General features: G+C 45.6%; 1 protein-coding gene across 1 annotated transcript; it reads right to left on the bottom strand.

Annotated features, from left to right (window-relative positions):
- Nucleotides 1–132: 132 nt before the first annotated feature.
- On the bottom strand, nucleotides 133–13,573 carry RIOK2 (RIO kinase 2). Its single transcript, XM_004586187.4, has 10 exons — nucleotides 13,403–13,573; nucleotides 12,549–12,687; nucleotides 11,978–12,094; nucleotides 9,153–9,328; nucleotides 7,709–7,797; nucleotides 5,261–5,452; nucleotides 4,328–4,420; nucleotides 2,801–3,325; nucleotides 1,346–1,433; nucleotides 133–590 (listed from the first exon to the last, which is right to left on the bottom strand). Exons 1-10 carry the CDS (start codon nucleotides 13,466–13,468, stop codon nucleotides 426–428), a joined length of 1,650 nt encoding a protein of 549 aa, XP_004586244.2. The 5' UTR covers nucleotides 13,469–13,573; the 3' UTR covers nucleotides 133–425.
- Nucleotides 13,574–15,937: the final 2,364 nt, after the last annotated feature.

Raw genomic sequence — 15,937 nt, forward strand, 5'->3', positions numbered from 1 at the left:
TGAGTGGAGCATTTTTGTATGTGTGTGTATATATATTATACAGATACACTGGTCTTTGTCTAAAGCAGAACTAAATGTGGCTGAAGATTAGGTTATGGTAACATGAAATATAAACTAGAAATATCCAAGAGCTTAAATAAAAAGGACTAATTTATTTATTTGAAAGGCAGGCCAGCAAAGAGAGGGAGAAACAGAGACCTTCCATCCGCTGGTTCACTCCCAGCAGCCAGGGCTGGGGCCTGGGTCTTCACGTGGGTCCCCCACACCGCTGCGGCTGGGGGTCCGGGCACTTGCGTTATCGTTCGATGCTTCCCCAAGGGTGGCCTGGATTAAACCAGCACTAAAGTAGGGGATGTTGGCTTTGTCATCAGCGGTTTTACCCGCTGCACTACAATGTCAGCCTCTTTGCAACATCTTAACACATGTTATTCCCCCCAAAAGCTGGCTGCTTCCAAACTTGATTTAATATTCTGCATATTATCTCTCCTTTGCTTGGTGAATGCGCTCGCCTCTCCTTTCTGCAGCCGACGTCTCACGGCTGATTTCTGCTCTTTTGTCAACTGACGTTTCACCTTCTGCTTCACCAGTTCCTGGAAAGGTTTCAGAAGTCAGAATCTGTGTTAGCAAATCATTTTGTTAAGGAGTAAAATTCCAATAAAATAAACATCTCCATTTGCTGTTATTTTTCAAAATTATGCTATCAAAATATTAAAAACTCCAATTGTAGTATTATATGATTGAGCAATTACACACAATAAAAGTGTTATAACACAAGAGAAATGAAATTCCTAACGGATTTTCCTCCTACAGCATAAAGTACAATGCAGACACAGTTCTTTGGATAATATATTACCATAGTGCCACCTAGTGTCCATCACGAAAACTGTAGGGGAAAAATGAAACTTGCTCTCTGCTTTCCCGCGTTCAGTTTCATAATGGGAAATTGTCTTACAAAATGCTATCAGTACAATTCAAGCTTGCCATCATAGCTGCAGCAGTAGAAATTACCTGATGGCATCAGGGCCCATGATGGAGCCTTTTTTTTTGGGGGGGGGGGAGCTGTAGAATGCTTTCCCGTAGAAAATGATATGCAAATTCAAATTATTCATTAGTGAAGACACAGCTACACATGTCACATGACTCACAAGATGAGGATGCAATCTGAAATAGTCAGTCCGTAATGACCTTTTTTCAGTGCCCAACTGTGCGCCACTACAACCGTGTGCCATTAACACAGGAGGTCGATCTGTCCGCGCCCTAGACACCTTGTGTTCTCATGGTGCCTAAAGGCATTCACCCAATACAAGAGGTGAGCCCATACACCCAATGTTGAGTGAATACTCACTGGAGGAATCGTGGAACAGCTCACAACACTGTTTGTAGAGGTGATGCTCAGAGTTCTTGTCCTATGCCGAGTAATACTTCCTTCATCTCTAAAATATAAAAGAAAAAACCTCATAATTAATACCACGCTCATAAGGTAACCAGCTACATCTGATTAAATTGATTGATACTGTTTCTTGCAGGCCAACAACACTTGTGTGTAAAGTATGTCAGGAATACCAAAGTTTCTATCAAGTTCTATAACACTGTAACACTTTAGTCTAATATTACATTAGTTTCATTTTCTTAGCCTTGATATAGTCACTATCAAAATTTCATACTGGCAGAGTATTTTAGCCATTGGGAAAGCAGCAGAGGATGGCTCAAGGCCTTGGGCTCCTGTTGCCGGATCAGCTCAGCTCTGGCTGTTGGGACCATGTGGGAAGTGAGCCAAGAGTAGTTCTCTGAATCTCCTTCCCTCTGTAACTCTGTCTTTCAAATCAAAATAAATCTAATAAAGAAAAAGTTTTAGCCATCAAAATTTACTATTGCTCTACAATTTGTGTCTCTTTTCCATTTCTCTTCTTTTACTGAACTGTATATATTTCTGTTTCTTTAAATTTCTCAGACTCTTTCTTGTCACCTTGCTAAATAACGTAGAAATGAATGCCATCAGAGTACTGAGTGTTCCACTACGGTAGAAACTAGCATTGCTTTCGGTTAACAGACACACAATTTACATGAACTTAGACAATATTAACTTCTCGTAGTCAATATTTTTCAGCAACAACAAGCTGGTGCTTGCAGGTGGACGACTAGCGTGTTGAGCTGCCAGACTGACCTCTTTAAAGCTTAATTTGCCTGGTTTAGTCAAATGATAATAGACTTGAGGCTTACGATGCAGAGCTATAAGCACAAAACTCCCATGATCTGCCTCATAAACAAAACTACAAGAAATATTTAATAAAACTGTCCTTAAAAACATGACTATCATGATTTCAGCTTTACATGAACAAAAGGACAGATGGCTCGAAATACCAGAGGAAACTCACTGCTGATCTTAAACACAGTGCATTCACAGCGTGTTTTACACATTTATATTATTATCAAACCTACATGAGATGTGATTATGAAAATCTGAGGAATAACTCTCATCTATCCAAACACTTATGAATTTATCATGAGACTCACAGTAACACTTGGAAGTGTTACTTGTATCACCAGCCTGTATTATTATGAGGCAGAACTCCATGAGGCTTAGCCATCAGGCAGCCTAGAATCACATCATATGGGAAGAAGGATATTTTGAGTTTTAAAGACCCCCCCGCAAAAAAAGATAATTTTCACGCTACGCACCACCGCAGCAGAGTTCTCTCTGTCATGTCATTTGCTTTTTCCTCCCCAAAGCATGAATTTAACAGAATCAAAGAAAAGCACTGGCCTTAAGTTTCAAGTCAACCAACCACTACAACCATACCTGAAGGGCCTGAAGTCCTTGTTCAGAGCTGACAGGGCCATCAGATCGGGACACTGGTCGTCACACTCGTCAGGATCAGCAGGGACTCCTCCGGGAGCAGTCTCTCCATCCTGCCCTGAGCCAGTTTCAGCTCTGTCCTTCTCCCCACAAAACTCAGGCGCTGAACTGCTTTCAACGACCTGTCCTCCGATTCCCTCTAAGGCTTCACTGACACCCGTCATCTCAAAGGCAGATGTGCCAGCACTGTCCCCTGACAGACTGTCTTCCTGTACCTGCTCCACTTCTCCAGAGGACCTGCGACCGTGGCCACCTGGCTCATCCACAGAGCTCTGTTTACTTCTGTCCTCTGACCTACAGGCCTTCCTCTCCTCTGACTCCTCTTCGTCAGAAGGTGAGGAATCCGAATCCCCCTCAGCCTCGGCGTCTCCGTCATGTGGCCCAGCTGGGTGAAGCAGTTCATCATCCGCCTGCATGTCCTTCGTGTAACCGCTGGCGGCGACCTCCACGTCCAGAGAGTCTTCCCTCCTAGGCAAGAAAAGGGGTCCAGGGCAGAAAGGGAGAGGAAAAGGGGGTCCAGGGTAAAAACAGAAACACGTGTGGATCTAAGTATCTATTATTCCAATAAACTTTTCCAGGCAAGTTTAATACTGCACAAATTTTAAAGGCTTTTCTTTGCCCACAATTTAATACTTTGTAATTAAGTATGCAAATATAAAAGATAGACACTGTCTTTTTAAGAATAAAATGACATTCTGAAGCACATATTAATAAAAAAAGTTACAGAAAATTCACTTTATACTTTTTAGCTTGGTAAATTAACTTACAACAGGGCTAAGGTCTCTTCTAAGTTATATGAATCATTCAAAATCAGAAAATATCTTAATGTACAAAAATAAACGAGAAAATGAAGTTTCAGTAAACCTTTGGTTTGGTTCTTTATGAATCTGTTATTCACATAGCACTCCAAAAAGTTCTAAATTTATTAAGAAACTGTATACCTTCCTTCCTAAAATTCAATAATTATCTCAAAACACCAAAAGCAGGCACTCTTCTTTCTTTTATTGAAAGATTTACTATTAATTATTTGAAAGGCATCGTGACAGAAAAAAAGCTCTTTCATCTGCTGGTTCACTCCACACATGGCTGTAACAGCCAGGGCTGGACTTGGCTGAAGCCAGACGCCTGGAACTCCCCAGGATCTCCCATGTGCGTGCAGGGGCCCAAGGTCAGCTGCAGGGGCCCAAGGTCAGCTGCATTAGCAGCAACCGGACCGGAAGCACCATAGCTGGAACTGGCGCCCAGGTATGGAATGTTGCCAGTGTGGGCAGTTATTGAACCCACTGTGACACAATGCCAGCTCCAGGGCAGGCGTTTTCAAGTTCTAAAAATCTTACTTAGATGCTATAGGGCAATGGCCCTCAAAAATAATTTATTATGTGTCAAAGGACATAATACACAACTTTTTAGATGAAAATGTAACTTTTAGAACTAAATAACCAGCTATTTTAAGTAACGCCAAGCACAAACCTGATGTCACTAAATGTAGGATAAAGCTCACTTTCATAGTTGAAGCGCTTGATGAAGAACTCTCGCACACACTTAACATCTCTGTCGAAATACCTGGAAAAGAGTGATTTTTGAGACAGCCGTGTTGTGATGGTTTTCATTAGCTTCTCATTTACTACTCTACTCCTGCTCGTTCTGGGAAGAAGAAAAGACATTGGGGAAAACATAACCAGTTTGCTAGGTTTGAAAAATCCAGAAAAGCTCAAGGGGGTAAGCTTTTCAACACAGCCAGCAAAGTCAAAACTTCCGGAGAGCACGACTTAGAATATGGGATGCACCAAGGTGGGTGTGAACCTCAGGAGAGGTCGGCGTGCACTCAGCTCCTTAGTTCCCCGTCTGGCTGGCAGTCCATACCACAGCCTCTAGCAAACTGGACAAATCAGATAAAAAAAGTCAATTAAAGACTCCTTAGAGTTTGGAGACTACTGAATTGTGTTTATGATACTAGCAACAATGATCATAAATATTAGTGGCAAAGATGGGCAATGCGGGAACTCAGGCTGGCAGACAGAGGCGTGCTGGGGCTCAGCCCCAGGGCCATGACCTGCTGCCGCCCATGCACATTAGCAAGAATTGGAACAAGCAGAGCAGCTGGACAGCTGGAACTCAAACCAGAACTCTGGAGATTCCAAAATGGTAGCTGAACCCACTATGACACAATGCCTCATGACCAGGTTTAAAAACTGGGAACAAGGTAATTTTTTTCCTATTTTATGAGGAAAATTTTAGTATTTTAACATTTAGCAGCAGGAAAATACTTATAGGCTTTAAATCAGCTACTTCAAATGAGTTACTGACCCAAACAATTGCCTTACAAAACTGGGCTATTATGGGGAGGGGAGATGATTTCATCACACCCAAACACACTCGAATCCAGTCAGTTTTAGCACATACCATTCAGCATTGGGATGAGAAGTGGAAACCATCTGAGGAAAATCAATCATGGTGATATGGTCATGTTCATCCAAAATGAGATTGAATTCATTGAAATCTCCATGAATCAGCCCATGATTTGCAAGTCTGACGATGAGTTCCATTGCTTCGTCATACACAGAGGCAGGATCTTCAACATGGTGGATCTGACATCTGAAAGTATTTTATACATGAAGACAATATCTGTACTCATTTATGATTTTAACGTGTATGTATATGAACCTACATTATTTCAACTATCTCCCCAGTCCAGCACCTTTCTGCTCATTCTTATTAGCATATGCAACACTTCTCAAGCAATAAAGAAATTAAATCTAAAAAGTCACCTGCTAGTTAGAGTCTTCATTTTCAGCTATTATTGCATGCTTTTATTTTTTGGTTTTCTCTTTTTTTTTAAAGATTTATTTGGACGCTGGCACCATAGTTCAACAGGCTAATCCTCTACTTTCAAGCACAGGCATCCCATAATCAGTGTGCGTTCATGTCCTGGCTGCTCCATTTCTGATCCAGGTCCCTGGTAATGGCCTGAGGAAGCAGTGGAGGATGGCCCAAAGCCATCCTCCTTGCACCTAAATAAAAGATTTATTTGAAACTGATTTTCAGAGTCACACAGAGAAAGAGAGAGAGAGAGAGAAAGAGAGAGAAGTTTCCATCTATTGGCTTATTCCATGGGCAGCCGCAGAGCCAGCACCAGGACTGGCCAAAGTGAGGAGCTTGGGCCATCCTGCACTGCTTTTCCCAGGCTTCTAGCAGGGAGCTGGATCAGAAGTGGAACAGCTGGGACACGAACTGGTGCCCAGGGGCTCCTCCTGCAGCTCCACCACGCCAGCCCATCTGGTCTTCTTACACGTGCTTTCTCCAGTTCCTTCCTCCCCTCTAATGAGCCATCGCAGACAGGCCATCCACCTCTCGCCAAGATCACCAATGACTTCAACGTTGTTCCAAGGTCAATTCGAAGTCACCATTTCTGTTCTGTACCCTCCATTTAGCTTTCGGGATACAATCACATCTTCAATCTGAGAACTTTCCTCTTTTGCAGGATATGTTTGTAGCAACTGAACTTGGCTTCTGGCTTCAAACACTATGTATACAATCTCGATGGCTCCCCCGGATTCTGAAAAGCTAACCCTGCCCAGAGCGGAATCCCCGATTCTGCCCCATCTTCTACTAGCCCTCCTGCTGGTAAGCGGCAACTTCATTCCTCCATTAATTTGGTATCACGCCAAAGACCTTGCTGTCGTTGTTGACTTCTCCATTTTTTTCATCTCCTTATCTAATCCCAAACCAATTATGCTGGCTCAAACTGAAAAATGCTACCAGGAGCTGACCACTTCCACCACGCCTTGACTCTCACTGCATTACCCGCTACCATCATCTCTTCTCCTGCTGTATCCTAACTCAGTCTCCTAAATCTGTATTTGTCTCTCTGAAGTCTCTGTTCTTCACACAGCAGCCAGAGCTATCCCAGGAAAACAGGGTGTCTCTTCAATGCTTCCTGAACTCCCAAGGTTTCTGCCTGAATCAAAATGAAAAATTCTGGGGCCAGGCACAGTAGCCTAGTGGCTAACGACCTCGCTTTGCACGTGCCGGGATCCCCTGTGGGCACTGGTTTATATCCTGGCTGCTACACTTCCAGATCCCTGCTTGTGGCCTGCGAGACATGTTGAGGATGGCCCAAAGCATTGTGACCCTGCACCCATGTCGGAGACCCAGAAGAAAAGCTCCTGGCTCCTGGCTTCGGAACCACTGGATGGAAGATCTTCCTCTTTGTCTCTCCTTCTGTCCTCTAAAAACAAATAAATCTTGAAAAAAAAATTAACAATTCTGCACAAGGGCCCACAGAATGTTAAATGACCTGGCCACCTGCTCCCACTCCTACTCCCACTGCACTCCTTGCAGCCCCACCCCTCTGGACCGCTCAGTTAGATCTGCGGCTGAGTGGCGTAAGCTCACACCTGACCCATGCGCTCTCAATTTACCTGGAATCATGTCTTACATTCCTGCAGTTTCTTCCCTCTTTAAGTCGCTGCACTGATTTTGCTGACCGCTATGTGAAACAGCAGTGTCCCAGCCCCACCTTCAGAACTCCTACCTTTCTTTTCACCCTTTTAAATTTTTATCCAGACCACTTCTACCACTTGCAGGATCATATCTCCTTGTTTAGTTATTTATTGCAAGTCTCTTTCCCTCAGGATGTAAATTCCACCAGGAAAGCACTCCGGTTCCCCGCTGAGCTTGAGCATAACCAGCTCTTAATAAACACTGAGGGAATGAATGAGACTGCAAAGTCCGCATGACCAGGAGGAAACCAGATTTTCCATGGTCTAAGTCAGTGTCTAAGCTGCCCACAGCGATAGAGGATTCCTTCCAGAAAGCACCTGAACCCCGGCTGCAGGACAGCGCACTTACAGGGGATAGCCGCTCATGAGCTCCATGACTACCGCGTGCCGATTGTAATCAATCGGTTTTGGAACGGGAAAGTTCCTCTCGTGTAATGCCTACAACACAGCAAAACAGGCAAAAGCTGTTAAAGAAGTCGTTTTCTCCTTTTCAAAGACTAGTTAAAAGCACCTTCACAAACCCACAGCAGCAGAACATAAGCCTTTATATAAATGATAGCCAACACACGGCTGGTTGCACATGCATTGCTAAATTATTATGTAGAAAACGCTATAAATAAACTTTAAACTGAAGTTTGTTTTTTGTCAAAACTGAACATTTATTAAATATTATGCATTGTGCTAGGGTTATAAAATTCGCATGAAAATATTTTCTCAAGAAACTCATGGTCTCTTAGGATATTTTTTAAGTCTTTGCCACTTGGAGTGTGCTCAAAACATTCAAATGGAAACAAACTGGGATTTAGGAAACACTGTGTTCTGGCATTCAAGGAACTAAAGTACACTCAGAGCGGCACTCAAGACAGTACTCCAAAGCATCACGTGACAAGCACACACAGCAGCAGTCTGAGTCGAATATCAGAGCAATCGTCCATCACTCTTACTGCACCTAGCTGCTTCGGCCTTATTGTTTATAAATTCCTCTTATCACTTCCTTCAAAGTATTCTGGATTATGTCCTACGCCACTTGGAATGCCAGCATTTCTAAGGAGGCCTCTGTTACTTATGTCTGGTCCCTCCAATAGGATTCTGGCTATGGGCCAACATCTCATTTAAAAACTATAGGCTACAGGGCCTGGTACGATGGCTCAATTGGCTAATCCCTGCTAGTGGGAGCTGGGATCCCATGTGGGCACTGTTTCATGTCCTGCTTCTCCACTTCCTATCCAGCTCTCTGTTTGCGGCTTGGTAAGGCAGAGCAGGATGGTTCAAACTCTTAGGACTTTGCACCTATGTGGGAGATCCGGAAGAAGCTCCTGGCTCCTGACTTTGGACTGGCTCAGTTCCAACTACTAAGGCTGGAGTCAAGATCTTTCTCAGTGGATGGATGATCTTTCTGTCTCTCCTTCTTTCTGTGAATCTGCCTTTTCAGGACCCAGAGCTGTGGCTCAATGGCTAAATCCTCACTTTACACGCGCCAAGATGGGATGGCCCAAAGCCTTGGGACCCTATCCCACTATTACACGTCCGTGAGGCGACAATTTCATTCATTATTCTAAGCTACTCCATAGTGCTAATATTATAGGATACCCTACTTTTACGCACCAATAATAATAAAAAATACCTTCACTCGGAGTAAATCACTACAATAACAATCAACACAGTTCAAAGGGACTCTAGAGATTAGGTCTAGGGGCTTGGAGATGGGGGGCCAGCAGACGGAAGCTTGTCACTAGGCCTTTCAATTTCGTGTATCACATACTGAGAAAAATGTAGAATGACTTAAAAATTACCTTCATGTAGGCAAACTCCTTCATGGCAGAGAGACGAGACAAGTAAAGCCAAGACACGCTGTGCCTGTGCTTGTGGTAATCACGCTTGTTTTTCAGATTCCGGAAGGAGGTTCTTCCCAGCCTGTGAAGCTTCAAGGCAAACTGCTGTCCGTCCCCATTCGCAACGATGTAGATGTCTAGAGCCAAGAGTGAAGCAGCCTCAGCACTGCACTGAGTCACAAACCTGAACCTGGTCTGATTTTGAACAACTGTTCAAAATTGATTTAAAAAATTTTTCCTTATTTGAAAGGCACTGTTAGAGGAAGGGGGAGACGGGGACGGATGTTTCCCATCCACTGACTCAGCTCCCCATTAGCTGGAGCTGGCCAGGCCCAGCCAGAACCCTGCATTCCAGCTGGTTTTCAATTGGGGGGACACACTGGCCACCTTTTTCCTTTTTAAAGATTTATTTTCTTTCTGAAATACAGATTTACAGAGAGAAGGAAACAGGGTGAAAAATCTTGTTCCCACTGGCTGATTTCCCAGATGGCCACAATGGCCAGAGCTGAGCCAAACCAAAGCAGCAGTCAGCCGCTTCTGTCAGGCCTCCCGGCTGGATGCCCTGGGCCCAAGCACTTGAGCCAGGCCCACACGGGATGCTGGTGTTACAGGCAAAGGATTAGTCTACTGAGCTATCACGCCAGGCCACATGGGCCATCTTTTGTTTTCTTCCCAAGCACATTAGCAGGGTAATGGATAGAAAATGGAACAGCCAGGACTTGAATCACACAGCCTATGTGGCATGCCAGCATCACGGGTGGCAGCTAGTCCAGGTGTATGCCAAGGCCAACCCTTTAAAAACATTTCTTTCCTAATATTACTAGAAATTTTTGCCAAAATTCTTTATATCCCACATAGTCACTCCTTTACTTGAATTACAACCCACGATCACAAGCCAACCTCTATGAACATCTACTACAAAAGAAAGCAGAGTTGCCGCTTGTCACAGGTCACTGTTTAACGCACACTGCACTGTATGTCAGACCAATCCGTTCAACGAGAAAACATCTCATTGCTCCCTAGTGTGCTGAGAGGGGATTTAGTATCTTTTCTACATCATGGAGTTCAACTCCTTAATACTTTACAATGAGTAGCACTGAATTGTTACCATTAAAACAAAATGTTATGTGTAAAACTGATATTTAGGCCATGTTGTCATCACTCATGAGAACATTTTAATGATTAAATTTCTGTTAAGAAACAGGCTCTAGGGCTCGGCGGCGTGGCCTAGTGGCTAAGGTCCTCGCCTTGATCCCATATGGCCGCTGGTTCTAGTCCCGGCAGCTCCACTTCCTCTCTATCTCTCCTCCTCTCAGTATATCTGACTTTGTAATAAAAATAAAATAAATCTTTAAAAAAAAAAAAAGAAACAGGCTCTAGGGCCCGGGGTGGTAGCCTAGTGGCTAAAGTTCTTGCCTTGCATATGCCGGAATCCCATATGGGTGCCAATTCTAATCCCGGTGGCACTGCTTCCCATTCAGCTCCTTGCTTGTGGTCTGGGAAAGCAGTCGAGGACGGCCCAAAGCCTTGGGACCCTGCACCCATGTGGGAGACCCGGAAGAGGCTCCTGGCTTCAGATTGGTGCAGCTCTGGCTGTTGCAGCCACTTGGGGAGTGAATCAACGAACTGAATACCTTCCTCTCTGTCTCTTCTCTCTGTATATCTGGCTTTCCAATTAAAGAGAGAGAGAGAAGAAATAAAAGAAACAGGCTCTACTGGAACAGCGGGTTAAGCTGCCACTTGCAATGCCTACATCCCACACAGGGCAGCCAGCTCAGTTTCCTTCTAATGTGCTTGTGAAAGCAGATGACAGCTCAAGCGTGTGATCCTCAGCACCACATGAGACCTGGTGGCGTTCCAGACTCCTGGCTCTGCCCTCATCCAGCGCCTGCTGCTGAGTGCTCCAAAGGAACAACCTGAGGATGGATGCCATTCTGCCTTTCAAATAAAGAAACAGAGTCATAAAGGTAGGGCCCTGACTTGACAGGAACAGTGTCACCATCAGAGGAGGCTTGAGAGACGCGGAGAAGGCCACGGAAGGGTTAGGATGGCAGCTATCTTAGCAGACTCCACACCTTGATCTGAGCCTTTCAGCCTCTACAGCTGAGAAAATACCACCCAATGTGTGCTGTTCTGCTACAGCAAACTAACACATTCCCCAGGGAGTCCATTTCTAAGAATGTCTGCATGGAGACATGCACACAAGAGTGTCCACTCTGCCACGGCTTACCAAGGAGCAGCGACAACTCTGGTTAGTACAGCACCGAAGTGTAGAAGCAGAACACAAAGGACCACGGGCACACACAGAATCCTGGCCTGCTCTACTCTCACCTGCCTTCCACTAAGGAATACTTCAGTATTGATGCAAAGTATTATGCTGAGCTTTTTAAAAACACTTTCTTTTCTGTGAGCTATACATACTTATTTCTGCGTGTTGGTCATATGGCTATGCTGAAAAACTGTTTTGTGAGGTTTTTAGACATTCACGTTCTTCTACCTTGTGGCACACACATTTTAAACTAATACAAATGTATACTCGTCAGATGTGAAATAAGAACAAAGAAAACATTTGTCGAAGTTTTCAGCTGTCAGAGAAAAATTACTTCTTGCTGAAGGACTTACGCAGAACACAACCTAACCTACTGCAGGTGAGGGTATGCTCATAACCTCTTCCAATCTGCTGTTTAAACATTTAAAAATGTTAAAATCAAAACAGGAATGCCTTTCAAGTCGAAGTACAGACCAAAGCGAAGAAAACACTCCAACGCTGTTGTAACAGCACTGACCTGATTCTTTGCCGACGCCCATCTGGTTTCCAACAGACTCGACCACCTGTCTAGAAGAAAGCGTTTTCAAAGCAAGGTAGTCATAGCCTGCATTTGTCAGCCGATAGCCCTGGACAGCTAGACAAAAAGGGAGAATTTCAAGTTTAGAACTTCAATTTATGTATGCGTGTATCCGTTACTTCCTTCATTTTCATAGCAAGTATTTCTGATTTTATTTCATAAAAGTCAGGATCTGTTACAGGTTTGGGGAAGCCTGCTGGTCTGTGATGCAGTGCCAGGGTGAGCCCTGTGGCCGCCTGTCCTTTTCAAGGCTGGTTGCAACACACTCCCTACTCCACTTGCTCTGCGGTGCCACCTTGCCACTCCTTCCTCCGGCCTCACTCTTGGTCTGGGTGAGCCCTGTGACGACTTGACAATCACAGTGTGACAGAAGCGACAGTGCCTTACTGTTGCCTACATTGGTCAGTGCTCTATCTAGTCTGCCAACTTCCACCTTTGCCTTTTGCAACACCTGCTGTGGCGGAAACCAAGGACCCGAGAAATCACAAAAGGTGCCTCAAAAAATACTTACTTTTGGTACGCTCCCAGGCTATGAGTTTATGCTTCACTAACTCTCTTAAAACTTTATTGCAGCCACCATGTTTAAGGCTGGCTATGGACGCAATCAAACTGCTGGGAACGATCTCATGGTTCTTCATGCCCATTTCGACCTGCAATGCAAGGGACCGCTGCAGTCACAACCACCACAACCACCACAACAGCCTCCAAGGGACGCGTGCAGGGACACGTGCAGGGACACGGACTAAGGCCCCTCCCAGGGTACCGTGTGACACAATCTGTGGCAGCCTGCCAGTGACCAGAACATGGGCATGGAGCACACCACTAATTTTAAAACAAAGTCACTCCCTTCTCTAAGCATGCTGCCAATTACAACGTAATAAATAATCGCTAACATCAAACCTCCCCTGCACTTCAAGGCAAGGGATGCCGAGCTCCTGATGTAGGCAGTGACACACGATAAATCCTCAAGTCCCTGCTGACATCTATAAACAGTTGCTTTGACAAATCACCAAATGGGGCTAACGTCCTCGCCCTGAATGAGCCATATGGGCACTAGTTCTGATTCCCGCAGGCCCAATCCCCATCCAGTTCCCTGTTTGTGGCCTGGGAAAGCAGTCGAGGACGGGACCCTGCACCCTCGTGGGAAACCCGGAAGAGGCTTCTGGCTCTTTGCTTCCGATTGGTGCAGCTCCAGCCGTTGCAGGAGGACAGAATCGGGGCCTCTGCAAGAGCCACACAATACCAGCCTCACCCAAATCCTGCTCCGCGGGCTCCTTGTCCCGGTTCCCGCTCGGCTCTCTCCACCGGGGGAACCGGACGCGCGGCGGGGAGGGACGCGGGAGGACGGGGGCGGAGGCTCCTTACCGCCGTCAGGACCCTGAAGTCATCCCGGCTCAGGTACCGCAGCTTGGCCACATTTACCTTGCCCATGGTGGCGGCCTGGCACACGCCGGCCGGCTGGTGGAGAGGCGGCGCGTACGGCACGTCACCCGGCGCGTGTGACACGTCACCCGGCACTACGTCACCGGCGACGGCCGCCCGATGTGCGCGCGCAGGCCCGCCGCAGGTCTCTTCTCCACGGAAACGGGGAGTGAAGTCTCCTTTGTGTCATGAAGCTCCTGGCGTGGCACAAGGGGCATTTTATCTGTCATCGGTTTTGCGTGTCACTGAGTTGGTGGGTTCTAAATGACCTCCACAACACACCATTTTTTCTGGACGCTTGTCCCGCCTCAGATCTCCGAGTGGTCCCTTTAAGCAACACATTTGATCCCTATACTGCGCCCCCTGGCGATCCGCGAAGGCCAGGCGCCGAGCCTTCCTGCGCCTGCGCAGTGCACCGAGGCTCAGGCGTGCGCCTGCGCCTATAGAGCTGCCCACAGGGGCGGGGCGGTGACGTCGTTTTTCGGCGCTGGTTTTCCCAGGAAGTGGCTGTTTTCCTGGCTCTGGGCGGGACTGTGCGAGTAGGATTCGGAAGCCAGGAGGGATTTACTCTGGCTCTAAAACGCCAACCCAAACTAACTGCAGTGGGATTGTGAGCAGCTTTACACGCAGGCGAACGGACACGCCCTCTGACGTCAGGAAGCGCGTAGCAGCTACCACAACGGATCTGTGACGTTGTGTGTCCGGCTTATGTGATGAACTCATATGTTAAACCTTTAAACGACAAATTCCTTACTCAACTTCTCACCTGTGCAAGTGGATGTTACACTCTGGGGCCTAGGGATTTGGTATTTCCACAGTTCCGTCTTTCTCTGGCTTCCACAGACCGACGGGCAGATTTCCCTCTCCCAGGCCCATCCTGCTTTTGCTGCTCCGTCTCAACAGCTAGACCCTTCCTAAGACGTAGGAGTCAGGCAGCTGAGTGTGGTGTCTCTCCGGTCGGGGTATCTGGTGCTCTGAAATCTTGCAGTGGAGAAGGAAGAAGAGCCCTTTATGCCCCCTACATTCCAGGCTCGAGCTGTTTGCTACTGGATGCAACGCTCCAGGATTTACCATGCACAGCTAAGGAACATCTGCAGTTATAAGATTTTTCCTTCTTGTACTAAACAAAACATGGAAAACGTTTAAAAAACCAGATGACTAACTTCTAGAGCAAGAGTGGCGTGGTAAACTGTATGTGGGTGTCCACTAACTGAGCACTTTAGCAGACACTGGTACTGTTTTAGACTCCTTACATTACATCTCAGATGGGCTTCACACAGCCCCCACTGATTGAATAAGATGAGGATTAATCACACTGAATGCAGTTCAATCTCATAGTTCAATATTGACTTTTAAAATAAAATCATCTTCGTTATCAGACCACCAAAGAGTAAAGGTAAGTGGTTGAAGTTGAGTTTGTTATGCTGTTCTGCCCTAGTGTTCCATACATAGTGATGACAAACAGAATGCCTGACATTCTTCATTCAGTGTTTATCAAATGCATAATGCACACGCCAGGTCCTAGCTCAGTCCTGATCCTTACAGTAAAAGTGGCACGTCATGGGGGATTTAACACGGCACGTCATGGGGGATTTAACACGGCACGTGATGGGGATTTAAAACAGCACGTGATGGGGGATTTAAAAGAGTATGTGTAATTTAAATGCAGAGCTTGTTATTTTTTTCTTCTTTCAGATTCTGGTCACAATACATGTCTCCCTCTCACACCCATCCCCTACCTTTTCAAAGCTACAGAGGTCTTAGCTGTCCACAGATCAGAGTTCAAACGTCTTTAGACTAGTATTCAAGATCTTCAGCAGTCTGTGTTGTTACTGTCATAAAGCTGGGTTATTCTTCCTTGTACAGCTCCCTTGGGTCATCACTGTATTGTAATGCCTCCCTCTTTTTTTCTAATCATGAATATACGAGTTCTACTACCAGTATTCAGATTCTATTCATCTCATAAAGCTTTTCTTCATTATTTCTATGTACATTATCTTTCTCTATATATATGTATATTGGTGTGATTTTCTAGGACTGCCATCAGAAATTTCTCTGCAGTTCTAGAGGCCCAGAAATATTGGAATCATTTTCCCAGAGCTGAACTGATCCAAAGCCAGGAGTCAGGAGTCTCTTCCAGGTCTCCCCTGCAGGTGCAGGGTCCTAAGGCTTTTGGCCATCCTCTGCTGCTTTCCCAGGTCATAAGCAGGGAGCTGGATGGGAAGTGGAGCAGCTGGAACACAAACCAGTGCCCATATGGGATGCTGACACTGCAGGTGGAGGATTAAGCAGTTGAGCACTGCACTGCTCCCAAAATTGTTTATTAAAAAAAGTTTTTTTTTATTTTAAAAAGCGGATTTATGGAGAAAAATAGACAGAATCTGCCATCTTCTGGTTCACTCCCCAGCTGCTTACAATGAATGGCCAGAGCTGAGGTGATTCAAAGCCTGCCAAAAATATGGAATTGGAGCAGAAGTG

This window comes from Ochotona princeps, chromosome 28 (genome assembly GCF_030435755.1).
Source record: "Ochotona princeps isolate mOchPri1 chromosome 28, mOchPri1.hap1, whole genome shotgun sequence".
NCBI lineage: Eukaryota > Metazoa > Chordata > Mammalia > Lagomorpha > Ochotonidae > Ochotona > Ochotona princeps.